The 20,403-nt window shown below is 39.2% G+C and overlaps 1 protein-coding gene across 1 annotated transcript in view; it reads left to right on the top strand.

Moving 5' to 3' along the window:
- Positions 1-20,403, top strand: part of LOC150091476 (uncharacterized) — a 274,324-nt gene that overhangs the window by 145,220 nt on the left and 108,701 nt on the right. Inside the window, exon 12 of the mRNA XM_090368574.1 lies at positions 13,688-13,871. Coding sequence (XP_090224700.1) covers positions 13,688-13,871 — 184 coding nt within the window. The remainder of the gene's footprint in view (positions 1-13,687; positions 13,872-20,403) is intronic.

Raw genomic sequence — 20,403 nt, 5'->3', positions numbered from 1 at the left:
CTGCAAATATCCAACAACTGATAACTTTATCAGTTACAAGAGACTTATGGCCAAAGAATACCATATAAGAAGACTAGCAAGAAAAGATTCTTGGGATTAAGTTTGCATCCACTATCACCAGCTATGCCAATACCCAACTGATTTGTAAAATAATTAAAGAACTCAATGGCAAACCACCACCAGTTTCTCTCCCAATCATCAGTTGGAATGGACAGGGTATATCATCTTCTAAAGAAATTGCAAATGCCTTTGCAGAAATATTCTCCCAAGTATCTGCATATGATAAAACCTTTCAAAATCCTAAAGCAATAGCTGAGAAATACAAAATAAATTTTAGCCCTAATCATTCACTGTCTTATAACCAACCATTTACTATGTTGGAGTTAAAAATTCCTTAAATAGCCCATTTAACAATACACTTGATCCTGGTGGCATATATTATCTCATGCTGCAAAAGTTAAATGAAAACACCCTTCATTCCTTGCAGTTTTTCTTCAACTGAATCCTCTCCAAAAATTACTACCTTACTCTTGGTGACTCTTGGTGACTCTCAGTTGTACTTGCTTTTCCCAAACCAAGAAAAGACCAAACACATCCGCAGAAGCAAACAAATTACCTCTTCATCTTAGCAGAAAATTATTACTACTAACTTATGCAGTAAAAATACAGAGCCAACCAACTCTTGCTTGACTCTTTGACCCAACTTTAAAAATTAACTATAGTAATAAGTCCAGAGAAAATAAACCTGTGGGAATAAGGCTGCAAGAGCTAATGGACGCTGGAAAGTTTATCTAGATAATGTATTCCAAGAAACATCTGAATCAGATCCTTCTTGGTCTGTATGCTCACCATCTTGTGATAATAATTTTTGTAAATGGGGAAAACAATCCATAGTATATATGAATATGAGTTGTTGTTGTTATTTTTTAGGAGCATTAGCAACTAAGGCCATATTGCTCTGGGAAGATGCGGTGGTCATTCCCTGACCTGTCCGCATCATCCGTATTTGGTGGTCACGGGCTCGAACCCCAGTCTAATCAAGAAGCATATGCTATGCACTGCTGCTCCTGCCCACCTGGCTACAGAGGCGCCTGATGAATATCAAACAACTTTGTTTGGTATATGTACCATCAAACTCCTACTACATACAGATATATGCAGATCGATCAAAAACAGAAACGATTGTAGGTGCTGCAGCAGTCTTTCCTACTTTCACTATTTCTATCCCTTGATATCAGTGTTTCCCCCCCCCCTCCTCCTCAAGTTATAATTTTACAGAAGATTTCCACTGTAGTGCAGTGACTGCACTACAATGCAAATCTTTACCTTGCCATCCCATTATGAAACAAAATCTGATCCTTGTTGATTCTGCACATTGCAACTTTCCGACCGGGCTAGCCATGTGGGTAAAGTGCCTGCCTGGCAACCCAAAGGTCGTGGGTTCGAATCCCGCCTCAGGCTTGGATCAGAGTAAAATGCAAAAACTTTGGGAGGTGCATTATTATGGCTATAGAAGCTGATACGCCAACTAACAAAAAAAAAAAAAAAAACGTTGGAACTTCCCACTTGGTAAAATTCTGTTGGATTCCACTGCACACTGGAATTCTTGAAAATGAAATTGCAGATCAAGCTGCTAAACACCCCTGTCAGTCAGTATTATACACAAGAACAGGTCCTGTATAGAGATTATAAACCTCCTACCCAGCAATTATAAGATTGTAATTGTAAGATGGTTGGGTGGTAAGATGGAACGAAGGTTGGCAGGGTTGTTAATGACAGTACTGACAGTGCACTACTGCAACAGTATCTAGAAAAGTTGAGCAGATGGGCTGAGCGGTGGCGACTGAAGTTTAACATTGACAAATGATATTGTACCAACTGTGTGGTAGTACACTCTGGGTAGTGAAGAATGAAAAGGACCTGGGGGTAATTGTGCAGTCAGATATGAAGTTTTCTGAGCAGTGCAGACAGGCTGCAAGTGTAACTTGTGGTGTCGTGTTGTTGATATACAGGAATTTTTGGTAGCAGGGATGAGGAGATGTTATACCATTGAGTAAGGCAGTGGTCAGGCCACACCTTGAGTACTGCATACAGGCCTGGAAGCCTCATTTTAGGAAGGATGTAGAGCTGCTGAAATGAGTACAGAGAAGGGCAACAAGAATTGTGAATGGGTTGCTGTTACTAAGAAAGGCTTAAGTTCTGCAAACTGCAGCATCTGGAGACTAGGCAACTGCGAGGTGATCTGATTGAGATGTTTAATGCTTTGAATGGATTGAGCAATCCTAATGCTGATGAGATTCTTCCTGTTGCTCAACTTTAAATGTAGGGGCATAAATTCAAATTGAGGAAGGATGGTTGCAGAATAAATTTGTGGAAGTTTTCCTTGGGCGAAGGGGTAGTTGATTGCTGGACCAAGCTTTCATCCATAGTTGTTGAAGTGCATAATTTGAATAAATTCAAGGAATAACTAGACAAACTATTGGAGGAGATGGACAGGTGAAATCAGAATTTATTTATTTTATTTTTTTAGGCTGATGCTGTATATTGCTTTCTTGCATCATTTGCTACTACAAATACTAATACTAAAGTGTCGAATCTTGCATATTGGTAGGTCAAAGTCTGAATTGTTGAGGATCTGCAGCAGCATTTACTGGTAACACCATATCACACTCTTGTGGAAATACAGATGCAAAGAACTTGTTCAACTGAGCAGCCATTAGTTTGAGTGTCATCTATGCTGATTTCACTACCTTGTGGCCCAGTAGTCCTATATTCTTTTCATAATCTGCCGTAGTCTGTCTCATTCCTTGAATAATACTGATTATAAATGTGTTATGTTCATCAGTAGATATCACAAGCAGCCTTCTTTTCTGATATAAATTTCATCAGATTTTGTCATCCATTTGGTTTTCACATTTTGAGAAATGGGGTACACATGCTAAATGGGAAATAGTGAAATGAAAACTATTTTCCATTTAGCGTATGTATCCCTCAGGAATTTCAGCTACCCCCACTGAATTGAACTGAACCCTAAAGCCCTTTAAGAAAATGAAATCCTTTCCCTTTGTTTTCCTTAATTGTGATTTCCTTTGATATGTTCCATATCAAAATAAATGGAATAGGAAAGGAATAGAATTTTTGCAGCATGGTCTGTGCTTATTAACAGGAAAGACTGCTTCTACAGGGATGGGATGCACTTAAATAGAAAGGCAAGAATATTTGTTGATGCTATTGAGGCAGTGTTAGGTGGGGTGAAAAAATTGGTAGCTTGGGGGGATTCACAGACTAAAAGATTAAGAGTAGGCACAAGGAAGTGCATCCTGTTGGCATAGATCAGAGGTCGGCAACCTGCGGCTCTTTAACTTTTAGCCCACATGTACGAAAAGCGACATATTTCTTCGAGCAAATATTTTTGAACATGAACAATATTAAAAACAAATCAAGAAACCGTCTGAAGAATGTGGATTTCTCAGCATGTTTAAAGATGAAAATTATGGCATAGTCGCTTGATGTTGAGAGACTCACTCAAGAAGTTCAGCAGCAAAAGTCACATTAATTCGTACCTAATTGTGTGTTTCGTTTTTTCAGTATTAATAAATAATATTTCAAAAAATATATTTTTTTAATAAAACACCTTCCCACTCTATTCCATTTCTTAAAAAACTTCCCCCCCCCCCCTCATCCCAGCTTGAGCTGAGGTATGGCTCTTCGGTGTCTTTTTTTTTTTTTTTTTTTTTAAATCAAAAATGGCTTTTCACTCAAAAAAGGTTGCCGACCCCTGGCATAGATAGACGGTGCAATGTTGAGTCAGTTTGGTGTGACATAAGCACTAGGAAAGCAAGAGTTAGAGTAGGAGTGTGTTATAGGCCTAATGACTCTGATGAGTACAATGAACAATTGTACAGAGAAATAGTGGACCAGTAAATCAGAATGTCTTATAATGGAGGATTTTAACATCTCAGATATTGACTGGAACTTGTGGGTTGGTCACTCACACCCTAACAAGATTTTGTGCATTTATTGGATGATTGTTTTATACAGCAGTATGTTCGAGAGGCAGCCAGAGGGAGTAATACTCTTTATCTGATTATCAGCAGTGATTATTTGTGCATTACATTAAGAATTTGCAGATAAAAGAACCACTAGGTGGCAGTGATCGTAGTGTGCTGATGTGGGATTTACTTAAAGATGTAATTGCCATTAGGGGTAAAGAGAAGGGTTTTTGCTTTCATAAAGGTGACTACAGTGGTCTCAGCCAGTTTTTAAATTATACAGTGGGACCAACTGATGACGTTACCAGCAGCAAATTCTAATTCCTTGAATACACTCAAGGAATTAATCGTAGAAGCTGCTAGGCTTTTCATACCAACTAAGAAATAGTGTTGAAGGTTTAGCCCTAAATGGATGAACTAATGAGACTCTTGGCAGAGAAGAAAAATGCATGGGATGCAAATAAATTATCAGGCTACACAGAAGCCTATGGTAAATATAAGTTAGTCTGTAATCAAGTCACAAAGTAATTTAGGCAAACAAAGGCAGTGGTCAGGTCACAACTTGAGTACTGTGTACAGGTCTGGAGGAATCATTTTAGGAAGGATGTACAGTTGCTAGAGTGAGTACAGAGAAGGGCAACAAGATTGTTGAGGAAAATGAAGGGGTCCTCTTACCAAGAATGGCTTAAATGCTGCAAATTGCAGCATCTGGAGACTAAGCACCTGCAAGGTGATCTGATTGAGGTGTTCAAGGCTTTAAATAGTTTGAACAGTCAATGCTGATGGGATTCTTCCTCTTGCTCACATTACGAACCTGAGGTGTCCTAAATTCAAATTGAGGAAAGGCAGTTGTAGAATAATGTGTAGAAATTAGTATTTAGCCAGTGGGTAGTTGATTACTGGAACAAATTGTCATCTGTCATGGAAGTTGATAGCTTAAATAAATTCAAGGAAGAACTGCATAAACTTTTAGAGCAAATGGATGGGTGAAATGGGATTTTTTGCTGATGCTGTATAATTTTGCTTTCTTGCATCATATGCCTCTACTAATGCTAATATCAGAATATGTCCTGTTACATCCACTCCTTAACTTGAAGATTTTTAATGGCAAATGGATGTCTAGGTTTGACCAAATCAAAAATAGTCACTTTATGGTGGCATTTCTAACAGAAAATATTACCTGATGCAGTATACTGTTAGGAAACAGATATACATTTGCCAACACTATCAGCATTCCTTTTTGTTATATGTTTTTGCATTTTGGTTTATTAAAATTCAAAGGTAGGCAGCATTATAGCTTTCAATCAAACACTATGCAGGCTGCACAGAAAGGATCCATGTGTCCCACTGATGCTTCTAGTTTCTAACCTTGGTCTAATGGATCCAAAAACCACTCATTACTAGATGAGTGCTCTATTTCTCTTGCTCAATTAAAAATCTCACACAAACTCCAACATACTCTTGTGTAACCCTAAGGTTCCACAGAACTTATTTTGAAAACCTATGGTGTGGAGGACATTAAAAGAAGTCTGACAAGGAAATTGGTGGTGGTCATTTCAGATGCATAAAAATTTTTTTTTTTCAATCGTTCTATGGATGACATCACAAATGTGCAGCTGCTCAAGGCTTTTATTTTGAAAAATATTAAAAGTTCTTCAAATAGGCCTCTGGGGTTGGGAAAGTTATGACTCATACTAACTGCAGTGGTATACACCAATCATATATGATCAAAACTTTATTAAAATAGATTAAAACAGGATAAAATTTTATGTAAAAATAAAAATAAACACTCTGACAACTGTAGAATTAAAAGCAATAAAAATATATATAGAATTAAAGTACATTAAAGTATCCTGGATATAACCTCCATGCACAAGCATACTGTGGGTGACCACCCAGGTGTGAACCAACGTAAACAGGGGTCGAGGTGTGGCGCCCACACCACATGGAGGAATGCCGCCCCTCTGTGTTACCAGGCAATACTAGGTTGTAGATGACTCTCATCAGCCGGTGCAGTACCACAACTTTGCTTATTAGTTCCAGTCAGTCCTTCCCCATCTCTTCCATCATGCAGTATGACTGATGACTTTTTAAGGTTATGATGAACATCATGGCGAGATCCAATTTCCCTTACATTTCGAGGGTATAGCTCTAAAACGGTGTTTGTAGGCTGGCCGCTAGTTAGTACACCGGACCGAACCTGTTGGTAATTCTTTAGGAGGTTTCCGGATCAGCTAGTGTATAATCTTGCTACCTCTACTCTGCCGGATAGTGACTGGAGGGAATTCGAGTAGTATGTATGCAGGGGGTCATTGTTGAAGCCACGTTATGTCAAAGATATAGGCATATCCTTACCATGTGTACGTCTAATCTCAATGATGCCCATTTCCATTTGCAGTCTGCCAAATCCCATGTACTTTTTCTGACAGAATCTCAGTTATCGGTTGATTCAACTACTGCTCATCTCAGTTACCCAAATTATTCCAGTATGATTCCTTTCGCCTCAAAGGTGGTACTTGTGCATATGTCCGTTCCAATATTCTCTGTCAGAGACTTGGTAATTTGGAATCTCCTCTTTTTGATCTTCTCTGGCTTAAAATCTCTCCACATCATTGTGTCAAATTCATCTGTTGTCTCTACCATTCTCCCAACTCCATTAATCACTTGGAGCTCTTTGACTTCCTCTCTTTGCAACTTTACTTTCTCCAGTCCAACTTTCCTAACAGTGGGGTAATTTTCCTTGGTGATTTTAATGTTCCGAACTATAGCTGGCTTCCATTTTCTAGTCACACCGACCCAGCTGGTCTTGATGTTGAGACTTTTGCAATTACTAATGACCTCGCACAGATCGTTTATTTACCTACAAGAATACCAGACAATCCTAACCATATAGCCAACACGCTTGGTCTTTTTCTCACAAACTTCTAAGTACACGCTCGAAGTGAGTCCTTTAGGCACCTCAGATCACAACTTGGTACACAGTCGAAGTGAGTAGTCCTTTAGGTACCTCAGATCACATCTTGGTATACGGTCAAAGTGAGTAGTCCTTTAGGCACCTCAGATCACAATTGGTGATCGTCTCTTCTTCAATGGAGCCTTTATCTCATAGCTATTCCCAACCTCGTATTATTTGGCATTACAAGAATACAAAATAGGATGGCTGAGAGATTTTTTTTCTTCTTTTCCTTGGTCGGATTACTGTTTCAAAACTTCTGATGTCAACGTTAGCTCAGATCGTGTCAGTGAAATTATTCTTGCAGGAATGGAACCTTCATCTCACACTCCACTTTAAAATCTCGTCCTTTATCTAAACTGTAGTAATCGAATACATGTGCTAAGACTGTTCAAGAGAAGAACATTGCATATCGTAATTGGCTTGTTTCCAATTCTTCAGTTTCATTTTCTGCCTACACCAAAGCTCGCAACAATTGTAAAGCAGTTATTAATCAGTCCAAACTAGATTTTGAACAGGCTAAGAGTAGAAAACTTGCTTCTTGCCCTAATGATAGACGAGAATTCTTGTCTCTTGCCAAAGCTATTGGCCGCAACTTTTGTCCATCTCTGCTCCCACCTCTGTTAAAACCAGATGGTTCTGTTGTCACTTCAGCCTACTAGTTGACCTACTAGCATCCCATTTTTCTTCCAACTCACGTATTAATGATCTAGGTAAAACGCCTCCCAACATTCCCAACACACTCAATTCAATGCCTCCTGTGGTCTTCTGTCAAAAAGGATGTCAGAAGGATTTTGACAAATCTTGGTGCTAAGAAAGCTCCAGATCCTGATAGTATTTCTCCACTTGTTCTCAAAACCTGTGCTCCTGAACTTACTTCTGCTCTTTGCCACCTTTTTTCATTTTCATATTCCAAAAGTGTTTTTCCTTCTGCTTGGAAATTTGTTCATATCCAGCCAGTTCCTAAAAATTGTGACAAATCCCTCCCATCCAATTATTGTCCCATTGCAATTACTTCTACTCTTTCTAAAGTAATGGAGAAATCAATTAATCGCCAACTCTTAAACTACCTAGAAACCTTCTGTCTGATCAAAGATCACCAGTATGGATTCCGTAAGTGTTGATCCACTGGTGATATTTTGGTTTATGTTACCCATTTGTGGACAAATTCAATGGAAAAGTTCGGTGGAACACAAGCAGTTGCTCTTGACATCTCAAAGGCTTTCGATCGTGTTTGGCATAAAGGTCTTCTAAAAAAGCTTCCATCTTATGGTTTGCCAACTGTTTTTAGTTATTGGTTATTCAGTTTTCTCTCTGATCGCTCACTGAGGGTGATGGTAGATGGCTCTCTGTCTTCTAACCTCCACTAATGCTGGTGTCCTCCAAGGTTCAGTTCTTTTCCCCACTCTATTCCTCTTGTATATTAATGACCTTCCACTGACTGGAAATCCTATCCATAGTTTTGCTGATGATAGCACATTGCATTCCACTTTCTATTTTGAGAAACTTTGCCCTGCTCAATCAGCTTCAACTTCTCGAAAATCTGCTACCAATTCCTTAAATGCCGATCTCCAGGTAATTCTCCAGTGGGGCAAAGACAACTTAGTTGGTTTCAATCCTTCTAAAACTCAGTCTTGTCTTATATCTCGCAAAAAGGATTCTTCTGCTCCTATGCTTATCTTTAGTGACACTCTGATTTCTAGGCAAAATGATATCTCTCTTTTGGGGATTACCCTGACTTCTAATCTCTCTTGGCACAAGCACATTACAAATATTGCTTCCTCTGCATCTAAAAAACTTGGTTTTCTCTTTCGCTCTCGGCGTTACTTTTCTTCCAAACAGCTGTTCACTCTGAACAAATCGCGAATCCGCTCTACCATGGAATATTGTTCCCACATCTGGGGCAGTGCCCCCAAATCCTCTCTCAGGCTTCTAGATTCCATTCAGAAGAGGACAGTTAGGTTAATTAATGACTCCTCTGTAACAGAGTCTCTGCACTCGCTGTCTCATAGACGTACTGTTCCTGCTGCATGCCTTTTCTACAGATACTTCCATAGGCACTGTTCTTCTGAATTGGCTTCTATAATTCCCGCTCTCTCTTTCAAAACAGTCCGAACACGTGCCACCACTAGCCAACATCCATTTACTGTTCAATTTCAAACTCACAGAACCAACTTTTCATCTTACTCATTTATTCATTCAGCTGCCGTTTTCTTAACAACCTTTCTTCATATGTATTTCTTGAAAATTACAGTCTACAGAAGTTCAAGTCTAATGTCAACAAATATCTTCTTTCGTCTTCTCGACCTCCAACCCAAGCACAGTACTAAGTACTATAGTTTCTAATACCTTTCGTGTTTGGGGTTTTCATTAAAAAAAAAAAAAAACACACACACACACAAAGAAAATTAAAATATACACAAAATATTACAAGTTAAAATCGATAAAATAACACTCTAGCTTTCAAAGGAGGCAGTCACCTTTGAAAGCTTTGGTATTGTTTTATCGCTTTTAACATGTAATAGTTTATGTATATTTTAATTTTATGTACAGAGTGTCTATAAATGGTGGGAACACTTTCAATTATTTATTGCACATGGAGTAAGAGAGAGATACCATTTACTTAATTATACCATGTGAAAGAGAAGAAAACATGAAAGTTTCCCAGTTGTTTCTTCAGAGAAATGTTGTTCCATCATTCACCACCAGTTGGGGTTAACTGTCGTGCCTCTACCACATGCATAGCTTTGTTGAAAGATGGCAGCTTCCAGTCCCATCCCAAGAAGGCAGTTTGTGTGCTACTGTTCGATAAGAACAAGTGTGCAACAGACATTCAAAGGAAATTTCAAAGTGTGTACGGTAAAGAGCCAGTAACCAGGAAGGCTATTTACAAGTGACATAAGCAATTTGTAAACATAGGTTGCTTGTGTTTGGGAAAGCAGTGGCTGGCCTAGTGTTATTGTTGATAATGTGGAACAAGTGAGAGAGACATTCACAAGGAGACCCAATAAATCAGTGCAGAGTGCATCGTGAGCTGCAAATGCCAGCCCCGGCAGTATGGAAGTTCTTTGTAAAAAACTTTCTATGAAGCCGTGTAAATTGCAGTTGTTGCATATGTTAAAAGAAGACGACAAAGAGAAGCGTTTTTCACAATTTTGTTGTGAACTGCAAGGACTGACAGAAGAACATGACGACGACTTTAATTTGTAGATGACTTTCATCAACTGGTGAAATACCACCACTTTACTTATTGGAGGCTTGAAGTGGTGAAACCCATGTTTAGTCTCTAGAGCAAAGTTTCCGGCATCCCCCCCCCCATACTTCTCCTTCAACCCATGCACGGTGCTAAGTACTATAGGTTTTGATACTTTTCGTGTTTGGGGTTTTCATTAAAAAAAAAAAAAAAAAAATTGCGTAGTGTTTAGTGACAAGGCCACATTTCACACCAATGGAAGGTCAACCGACACAATTGTTGAATCTGTGACACCCAGAAACCTGAAGAGATAATTGAATATGGGTGTGATTCACCAAAGGTGAATGTTTTTTACACCTTGTCAAGCTGAAATCTGTACGGACCTTTCTTCTTTGCTGAGGGCACTGTAACTGGGCTATCCTATCTCAGTATGCTTCATCAATGGTTGATGCCTCAAGTTCAGGAAGATAGTGATGACTTTATTTACCAGCAAGACGGAGGGCCCCCCTCTCCACTTCCATAATGACATTCAGGCCTACGTTAACACTAAGCTACACAAGCACTGGATTGGACGTGCTGGAGAAAGTTACAAATGTTTCTTGAAATGGCTGCCGAGATCACCGGACTTAACTCCATGTGATTTCTTCTTGTGGGGCTACATAAAGGATCGTGTTTATGTACCACCTTTGCCACATAATGTCCAGGAACTAAAGCAGAGAATTGAAGAAGTTACCACCACGGTCACGCAGGATATGCTGGACAGGGTATGTCAAGAGTTTGATTACCGTGTGGACATTTGCTGTGTTACACGTGGTTTCCACATTGAATCGTTGTGATGTGATGTAAAAAAAACTTTGACATTTTCTCTTTCTGATATCTGTCCTAGTCTTTGTGCAATAAATCACTGAAAGTGTGTGCCCACCATTTATAAATACCCTGTATTTTAATTCTATCTATATTTTTATCACGTTTAACTCTGTCAATGTAGTTTATTTTTATTTTTGCATAAAATTTTATTCTGTTTTATTTTTATAAGGTTTTGGCCTTATATGGTTGGTGTATTCCATTGCAGTTAGTACGAGTTAGTATTAAAAGCTAACAATTAAGTTCCGGGACTCAGTTCTAGAACTTAATTGTTAAGATTTTTATGTTGAAAGTTTTTGTGGCTGCATAAAATTTGAATGAACTGCAAGGAGTGTATCACTGATATACACACACACACACACACACACACACACACACACACACACACACACATATATATATACACACAGGGTGATTCACTACCAGTGCGACAAACTTGCAGGAGGTGTAGGGGGACACAAAGACGAATCACATAGCATTGCAGGGTCCGAAATGCCTTTGTCATGCGGTAGAGGACGTTGAACGGGAGAGGTCGCGTGAACAGCGATCCCGCTGGAAGTCAGCATTTGCGAACCGTTTCTGTTGAAGAAACCAAGTAGCAAAAGTCCTCTGGAGTGGATAATCCGCAGGCTCCAATGATTGGGCGCGTTGCAAATGGTATGAACTCATTTGGTTTGTTGACAGTATCTTCCATACAGTGGATTGGGAAATACCCAATCATTGGCCTATCGCTCGAGTACTCATACTCGGATTGCCTTCTGCAAGACGTAGGACATTCTCCTCATTGTCTGGCGTCCTCGTCATTTGCTCTCGATTCATGGTACCTCTCGTGAAACAACCAGTCTCACGTAACCTTCTGTGCACACGTGCGAAAATCGTATGATGAGGAGCACGCCTGTGCGGGAAACGTTCCTGGTACAAGCGCAGAGTGGTGCGCCCATTACAGTCCGCAGCTCCATACGCGAAGTGCATGTCTGCCAGTTCAACGTTTGAATACTCGTCCATCCTACTGCCTCGGGAACTGGTTTGCAAATGCTGACTTCCAGCGGGATCGCTGTTCACGCGACCTCCCGTTCAACGTCCTCTACTGCATGACAAAGGCATTTCGGAACCTGCAATGCTATGTGATTCCGATTCGTCTTTATGGCCCCTACACCTCCTGCAAGTTTGTCGCACTGGTAGTGAATCACCCTGTATATATATATATATATATACAGTCAGTCCTCGTATAGCACGTGTTTACACTACGCGAATTCGATCATACACGATTTATAAATAGGGGAACGATATCTTATATAACACGAACTGAATTCGCTTATGCACAATTCGCCTTTGTGTTTACAAGAAATGGCAGTCGAACGCGGAATCACCCCAACCGAATGCAACACGATAGGAATGAAGAGAAGATTCTAAAAATGTATTTATGTTTTTTATATCAGTGAAGGGGAAACACATTTCCCCTTCACTAAAATCGCAAATGCAATTAATCGAGTTTACTACCAGTTTATAACAGATTCCACTAGCAGAAACGCAACTGGAAATTGTTTTTATTGTTTTATGGTAGTAACCCCTAGAAATGTGCTTTAGTAAAATATGAGGTGTTAATAGTGTATCTCGCCCTTTACGGTGTTGTTTATTCAGTTGCTACACACGCGCAGCTTTGTTTATGTGTATCAAGCGTGCCTCCTCGTTTTGTAATTGTGATTTGTTCCCTAAAAATGAGTAAAATACTTAAAAGGTGTGAAAAGGAAGCGTCCTGGTGAAGACACTGCAGATTCAGAGAGAAAAAGAAAAGCAATATCGATAAACAGAGGCGGACTGGGTCAAAAATTCTTACCCGGGAAAATTTATAGTGGCCTCATATTAGCGTTTATGGCCAAAATCACACCGGCCTCTGGCCCACCGGGGTTTTCCCGGTAAGGCTTATGGCCAGTCCGCCTCTGTCGATAGAGAAAAAAATATGAAATTGTGAAACGCTTTGAGCGAAATGAAAGACCATGTGATATTGCACGTGCTACAGACCTAAATGAGGCAACGCCGAGAATTACAAAGAATGCAGAGAAAATAAAAACAACTTTCATAGCAGGAACAACTCAAAGTGTAATTAAAATCCATTAGATTAAGACACAAAGAATTGGAAGAGATGGAACGCCTATCATCTGTTTAGATAGAAAATCAAACAAAAACAAGTTTGCTTACGATAGAAGTAAAGCATTAGCAATATTTTATTACGTAATAGTCGTAATAAAATGCGCAAGTATTTTATTACAATTATTTATTGTGTTTGGTAATGTTTTGGTTACAAATGTGTGTTCAATCTTGGGTGGTCGGCACCTAACCCCATTTTTCCCATAGGGCCTGTTGTTTATATTGCACGAGGGTTTCTAGGAACGCAACTATCGTGCTATACGAGGACTGACTGTATATAAAATAACCACATAACTATAAAGTACAGTTTATTGTATTTTATAATGACCTATATCATTTATTTGCATCAGTGTGTGAGCCACATTATTATTAATTTGGAAGGAAAGTTTTGGAATGTTATTTTGCTGCATTTGCAGGAAAATTGTTTTTTTTTTTTTTTATGGATTTCTCAAAGTTGGATATACTTATGTAAATGTTTAGCTTATGAGTTCCTCTAGCCAAAAAGGTAAATTGCAAACAGTATATTCTGTTTTTCAGAATTCATGAATCCTCCGAAGACTTAGTGACTAGTTTAAAAGCTGAACTTGAAAGAGCACTTCTCAGTTTACGCTCACGACGATCAAAAGTAATTACCTTGCAGAAAGAGTTGGAAGAAGCTAGAAATCAGATTTCTCTTTTGAAAGAACAGGCAGCAGCAGCTTTGAAGACAAATAAAGTTAAGGTATATAAATTGCATTAATATGTTTTGAATAATTTATAGTACAGGATGATTGTATCTTTGCAGTCATCCTGTACAACTTTGGCATCTCAAAGTCAAATGTTTGTTGGTGATGGTGTGTGATAAGTAGGTTATGCAAAATGTTTTGTTTTAGTGATGCTACTTTAGCAAGTTTTGATCACCTGGAGTGCTCTCGTTGCATACAGATTGTATTATAAATAAATGGGCCACTTCCTTTTGCTTTCAGGAAAATTAAAATATTGAGACCCTAAAAGTTTTATGTCCATAGAAACTACCAAAGTAATTCCTAGAGTGTGTTGGTTACTTCACAGGATTTATTATTACACATGATTAGGCCATATGCCTGTTGATCTCATGTAGAGAAATCAGCTACGCCTAGCTCAGGTATGGGGTAGTTGTAATCTTACAACTCTCACTGGACACAGTCTGTGGTAATATGGTGGTTATACTACTTAGTTCTGAATTTAATTCCTGTTACCAGACTGGATCTGTGAGGACTGGACATTCTAATTGACGTTTTCTTCAAAATAGATAGTAAGGAGATAATTATCCCATTGTATAAGGCAATGGTCAGGCCACATCTTGAGTACTGAAAACAGGTCTGTAAGCCTCATTTTAGGAAGGATGTGGAGCTACTGGAATGAGTACAGAGAAGGGCAGCGAGATTGGTGAGGGGAAGAAAGGGGGTGCTCTTACCAAGAAAGGCTTCAGTTCTGCACTGTCTGGAGACTAGGCACATGTGAGGTGATCTGACTGAAGTGTTTTAATGCTTTGAATGGCTTGAGCAAGCTCAATGCTGATAGGATTCTTCCTCTTGCTCAGACCTCACACATGAGGGGCCAAAAATTCAAATTGAGGAAGGACGGTTGCAGAATAGATTGTGGAAGTTTACCTTTATCCAGAGGGTGGTTGATTGCTGGAACAAACTTCCATCTGTTGTTGTGGAAGTTGATAGCTTAAATAAATTCAAGGAAGAACTAGATAAATTATTGGAGGGAATGAGTTGGTGAAATCAGAAGTGGTTCCCCCCCTTTCTTGGTTGATGCTGTATAAGTTTGTTTTCTTGCATCGTATTCTAATGCTAATAAATGACCATGAAATACATTTTATTTAGACACTATACCAGTGCATCATATGTAATTGTAATTACACAAACTCCACTTTAACTAATTCCCATAATCTTGCATTCCTGCCAACTCCCTGAATTTATGACTGAAAATCTTTTGAATTTATGACTGAAAATCTTTTGAATTTATGACTGAAAATCTTTTGGCCCTCCTCTGTGTCACTGTCATAACATATTTTTCTCCATTTTCTTTTGCAAAAAATGGTAAAACCATGGCCTCACTATTAAATATGGAATTTTTTAAAATTCCATTAACGTCTGCTTATTTTTGTTAACAAATGAGCTGCCAAGTTCTTCCTTGCATGAAGTATGTGGAATGCAGAAACACTTTGACATCTTCTCTGTTACATTAGTGGAACTATTCATTTTCAAAATACCTGAAATTAAAACACCACTTATGTAAAGTTCAGAATCTACACTGAGTGATCACCGAATTATGACCACCCTTATGAAAAGTGAATGCGACCCATTAACCATGTTGAGTACGAGAGTGCGTAGTTAGTAGATGTACGTAGCATAGATAAGGTGTCAGTGGTTCAGTAGGTAGTAAAATTCCGAGCGTGATGAGTAAAAGGAAGAATTTATCAGACTTTGATAAAGGACAGATTGTGAGTGCTCGATGAGCTGGTGCCTCGATTTCCCAAACGGCTAAACTGGTGGGGTGTTCGAGAGCCACCGTAGTTAAAGTGTACCAGGACTGGCGTCAAAATGGTCAAACAACGACCCGACGGAAAAACTGCAAAGGTCAGAGAAAGGTTGATGTTAGAGGTGAGCGCCAGGTCCGGTGACTCATACAGGTGAATAGGTGCAGCACTGTTGAAGAGTTGACTACCCAATACAACTTGGGCTAACCCGGAACAATATCTGGCATGACCATGCATCGGACGATCGCACATATGGCCTGTACCAGCAATGACCCCTACAGCATCCTCTCCTAACCAAGGTTCATCATCGTAAAAGACTTGCCTAGTGCAAAGAGCATGCAAGTTGGATGTTAGAAGACTGGAAGGTGTGCTGGTTGGATGAGTCACGTTATTTACTCCACACCATGAATGGTCGTGTACGGATTTGGAGTCAACAACATGAGACTCTTGATCCATCATGCATTGTATCAAAAGTGCAGGCCGGTGGAGGTGGTTGTATGGTGTGGTGAATGTGGAACAACGTATCACTGGTCTCCGCTATCGTCAACTGCTTGCTGACTGTGCACCTCGCTATGTTACACTTTTTCCCAAATGGCGATGGTGTCTTCCAAAATGACAATGCACCGAGCCATCGGGCACTTGTTGTGCAGGAATGGTTTGAGTATTCCCTGATATCAATCCCATAGAGCTCGTGTGGGACACTATGGAGAGGCATATCAGGCATCTGGAAACACCAAAATACTTGCATTACACATAGCTTGGTTTGCCATACCTCCCGAACGCTTCTGACATCTTCTTGAATCAATGCCATGTCAGATAGCTGCTGTACTGAGGGCAAAAGGAGGACCTACAAAGTATTAGGTAGGTGGTCATAATTCAGTGATCACTCGGTGTATTTTACAGTCTAAAAATCATACAGTTCAGGAATGTTTTGTCCTCCACTTCTTCAGTGATTATGACCTTGTTATCATAATTACTGAAGAAGTGGAGGAACAAACATCTGCGAAACATGGTTTTTAGACTATTGGTAATAAGCAGATTCTATATGCAGTGCTTTAATTTCAATAATTTTGATCACGATAGCCTGTGAAACATGACATTCAAACATTATATTAGTGTTCATTTTCTTTTCTTTACTCGTGTGTGCGTGCATGCGTGTGGTGAAAAACTAATTAAGACAGTTCTTCATTACGATATCAAGAAAATATCACATAACTTGTATTTTTCAGTAAACTTTCAAGTCAATAAAATTTCAGGAGACATATATGCAAAGTTTTCCATGTATTATAAAATCTGGAAAAGGTAACACCTTTGTTTTGTGTATTGTATGTAGATCTGATTTTTCAAATTTCAAGAGATAGGAAACACAATGTTATCTGACGTATGCAAACAGATAAGCACAAGTAAAATGTGCTTTTGCATAAAAAGGAATACAAAATAGTTGTAGCATTTCACAGTGAACACAATACTGTCATACATGCTGAATATTTATTGGCATTGTTTTTCGTAGAACTTTATCTTCCTCTGAGTTGTACTGATTGTGCAGGTGTATTATTCAGCAATAGTTTTGTATTAGTGAAATAGCAAAAAAAAAAAAAAAAAAAAGGTTGTGGAACAACAAATTGGCACACTTCGTTAGCGAAATTGCAGAGTTAGAGAAAGGAAGAGGTACTCTGAAAAATGTGAATGCCATTTTTGAATTCTACAGATGGCAATAAACTAAGTGATTCTAAGCTATATCCTATTGTGATGGGATATAGTACTCTAATAAAAAGTACACGTGCTTGAGTGAATATGGTTCAGACTCACGTGACTACTAAATATGGTAGTGTTCTCGTATTTCCTCTATCTTGTGAACTCCTTGACCTTATGTAGTCATCCCATAGTATAAATATAAAATATTTTATTTATTTAAAAAATAATTGTTAAATTGAAAGCAACTTGCTCTCATTGCCAGCATTGGAAGATGACTCTGCAGGGTGCAACATTGGAATTATTCTTCTGAGCAACATGAAAGCATGTGGGATAGTGTTGTGTTAATAATGCTCCTGTTATGGCAGATATAAAAATTGAAGTAGCTAGGGTATTAAAAGAAGAGATTGAGCACTTGGGTAATAGGCTGACCTTTTTATCTGATATATTTGTGCTGAAAAGGAGCTGCATGCCTACCTGTGAAAGTGAATCAATAGTTGGTGTATATTTGCTACTAAATCTAGAAAGGATTGCTAAAATTAGCATTAGCATTAGTAGAGGCATATGATGCAAGAAAGCAAGCTTATTCAGCATCAGCCAAAAAAAAAAAAAAAAAAAAAGGACAACCACTACTCCCATTTCACCCCTCCGTTCGTTCGAAATACCTGTCCAGCTGAGCCTTAAATTTGTTTAGGCTATCAACTTCAACAACAAGTGATGGAAGTCTATTCCACGAACCAACTGCCCGCTGGCTAAAGGCAAATTTCCGCACATCTATCCGACATCCGTCCTTCCTCAATTTGAATTTATGCCCTCTCAGGTGATTATTCTGAGCAAGAGGAAGAATCCCATCTGCATTGAGCATGCTCAAGCCATTCAAAGCCTTATACACCTCTATCAGATCACCTCGCCGATGCCTAGTCTCCAGACTCTGTAATTTGCAAAACTTAAGCCTTTCTTCATAAGAGCAATCCTTTGTTCCATTCACTAATCTTGTTGCCCTTCTCTGTACTCGTTCCAGCAGCTCTACATCCTTCTTGAAATGAGGTCTCCAGACCTGTATACAGTACTCAAGGTGTGGCCTGACCAATGCCTTATACAAGGAAATAATCACATCCCTATCCCTGCTAGAAAAATTCCTGTATATCATTGACAAGACACCATGAGCTACTCTTGCAGCCTGTCTGCACTGCTCAGAGAACTTCATATCTGCCTGCACAATTACCCCCAGGTCCTTTTCATTCTCTACCACTGTCAGCGTAGTACCACAGAGTTGATACGTTGATCTGGGGTTACTGTTTCCCATATGTAGTACTTTACATTTGTCAATGTTAAACTTCATTTGCCACCTCTCAGCCCATCTGCTCAACCTTTCCAGATCCTGTTGTAGCAGCATAGCATCAGTAGTGTCCTTAACAACCCTGCCAACCTTTGTATCGTCTGCAAACTTGGACATTAAGCTTGATATACCATCATCTATATCATTTATAAATACAGAAAACAACAATGGACCCAACACTGAACCTTGAGGAACTCCACTAATAACATTAGTCCACGTTGAGCAGTGTCCATTGATTACCACTCTCTGTCTTCTGCCACTCAACCATCCCTTTATCCATAGCAGCAATTTGCCTCCAATGCCACACTGCTTCAATTTGTGCAGCAGTCTTCCATGCGCAACAGTATAAAAAGCCTTTCTAAGGTCCAAATATATAATATCAAAGTTATTCCCTGCATCCAGTTCTTTTGTGACTACATCATAGTATCCAATCAAATTGGTCAGACAAGACCTGCCCTTAACAAAACCATGCTGTGTCTGAGCTATAACTGAATTCTTGTCCAGATGATCCTGCAGTGCTTCTTTAACCAGTGCCTCCATTAATTTTCCTGGAACCGAAGTTAAACTAACAGGTCTATAATTACTTGTGTCAGCCTTTGATCCTCCTTTGTGAATTGGGGTTACATTTGCACATATCCAGTCTATGGGTACCTCCCCTGAGTCCAAAGAAGCTCTCATAATTATGGCTAGGGGTTTGCTTACTTCCTTTGCTGCCTCCTTTAATATAACTGGATAGATCCCATCCACCCCGGGTGCCTTTTTTATGTTTATCCTCAACAATTTCTCCTCCACTTTCCTCTCAGTTATTAGAAAATCATCTAGCTCACTGCCAATGTTTACTTCACCTACGACATTCCCCTTCCTGAATAACTCCTCATGTGTGAATGTAGATGCAAAATACTTGTTTAGATTGTTAGCCACCTGAGCAGGATCCTCAACTGTTGAACCATCAACATCCAGTGGACCAATCTGATTCATCCCTTTCCTTCTTGAGTTTAAATAGGTAAAGAACTCTTTTCTGTTTTTCTTTGCGTCCTTTGCCAAGGATTTCTCATCATCTGCCTTTGCCTGCCTAATCTCCTTTGTGACTTGGTTACAGACCAACTTATATCTATCATAGGCTTCCATGTCACCCATTAATTTGCATGTATCCCATGCATTTTTCTTCTCTGCCATATGTCTCATTAGTTCATCTGACAACCATTTAGGCCTGAACCGTGAACAATATTTCTTGGTTGGTATGTAAAGCCTGCCAAGATTAGTTCCTTGAATGCTTCCCATTTTGAATTTGCTGTTGGTAACATCATCAGTTGGTCCCACTGTATAGAATTTAAATACTGTCTCAGCCCATCATAGTCGCCTTTACGAAAGCAAAAACCCTTCCCTTTACCTCTGATGGTAGTTACCTCCTTGAGTAAATCCCACTTCAGCACACTGTGATCACTGCCACCTAGTGGTTCCTTTATCTGCAGATTCTTAATGCATGAAGAATCACTACTGATAATCAGATCAAGAGTATTACTCCCTCTAGTTGCCTCCCGAACATGCTGGTGTAGAAAACAATCATCCAATAAATCCACAAAAGCCTTGCTAGTGTGTGAGTGACCAACCCACAAATTCCAGTCAATATCTGGGAAATTAAAATCCCCCATTATAAGACTCTCTGATTTACTGGCCCATTCTATTTCACTGTACAGTATCTTATTATACTCA

The sequence above is a fragment of the Mastigoproctus giganteus genome, chromosome 1 (genome assembly GCF_048544385.1).
Source record: "Mastigoproctus giganteus isolate SK-2022 chromosome 1, ASM4854438v1, whole genome shotgun sequence".
Classification (NCBI taxonomy): domain Eukaryota; kingdom Metazoa; phylum Arthropoda; class Arachnida; order Uropygi; family Thelyphonidae; genus Mastigoproctus; species Mastigoproctus giganteus.
The sequence above is the reverse complement of the archived record's forward strand: the minus strand, read 5'-3'. Positions and strand labels throughout refer to the sequence as shown.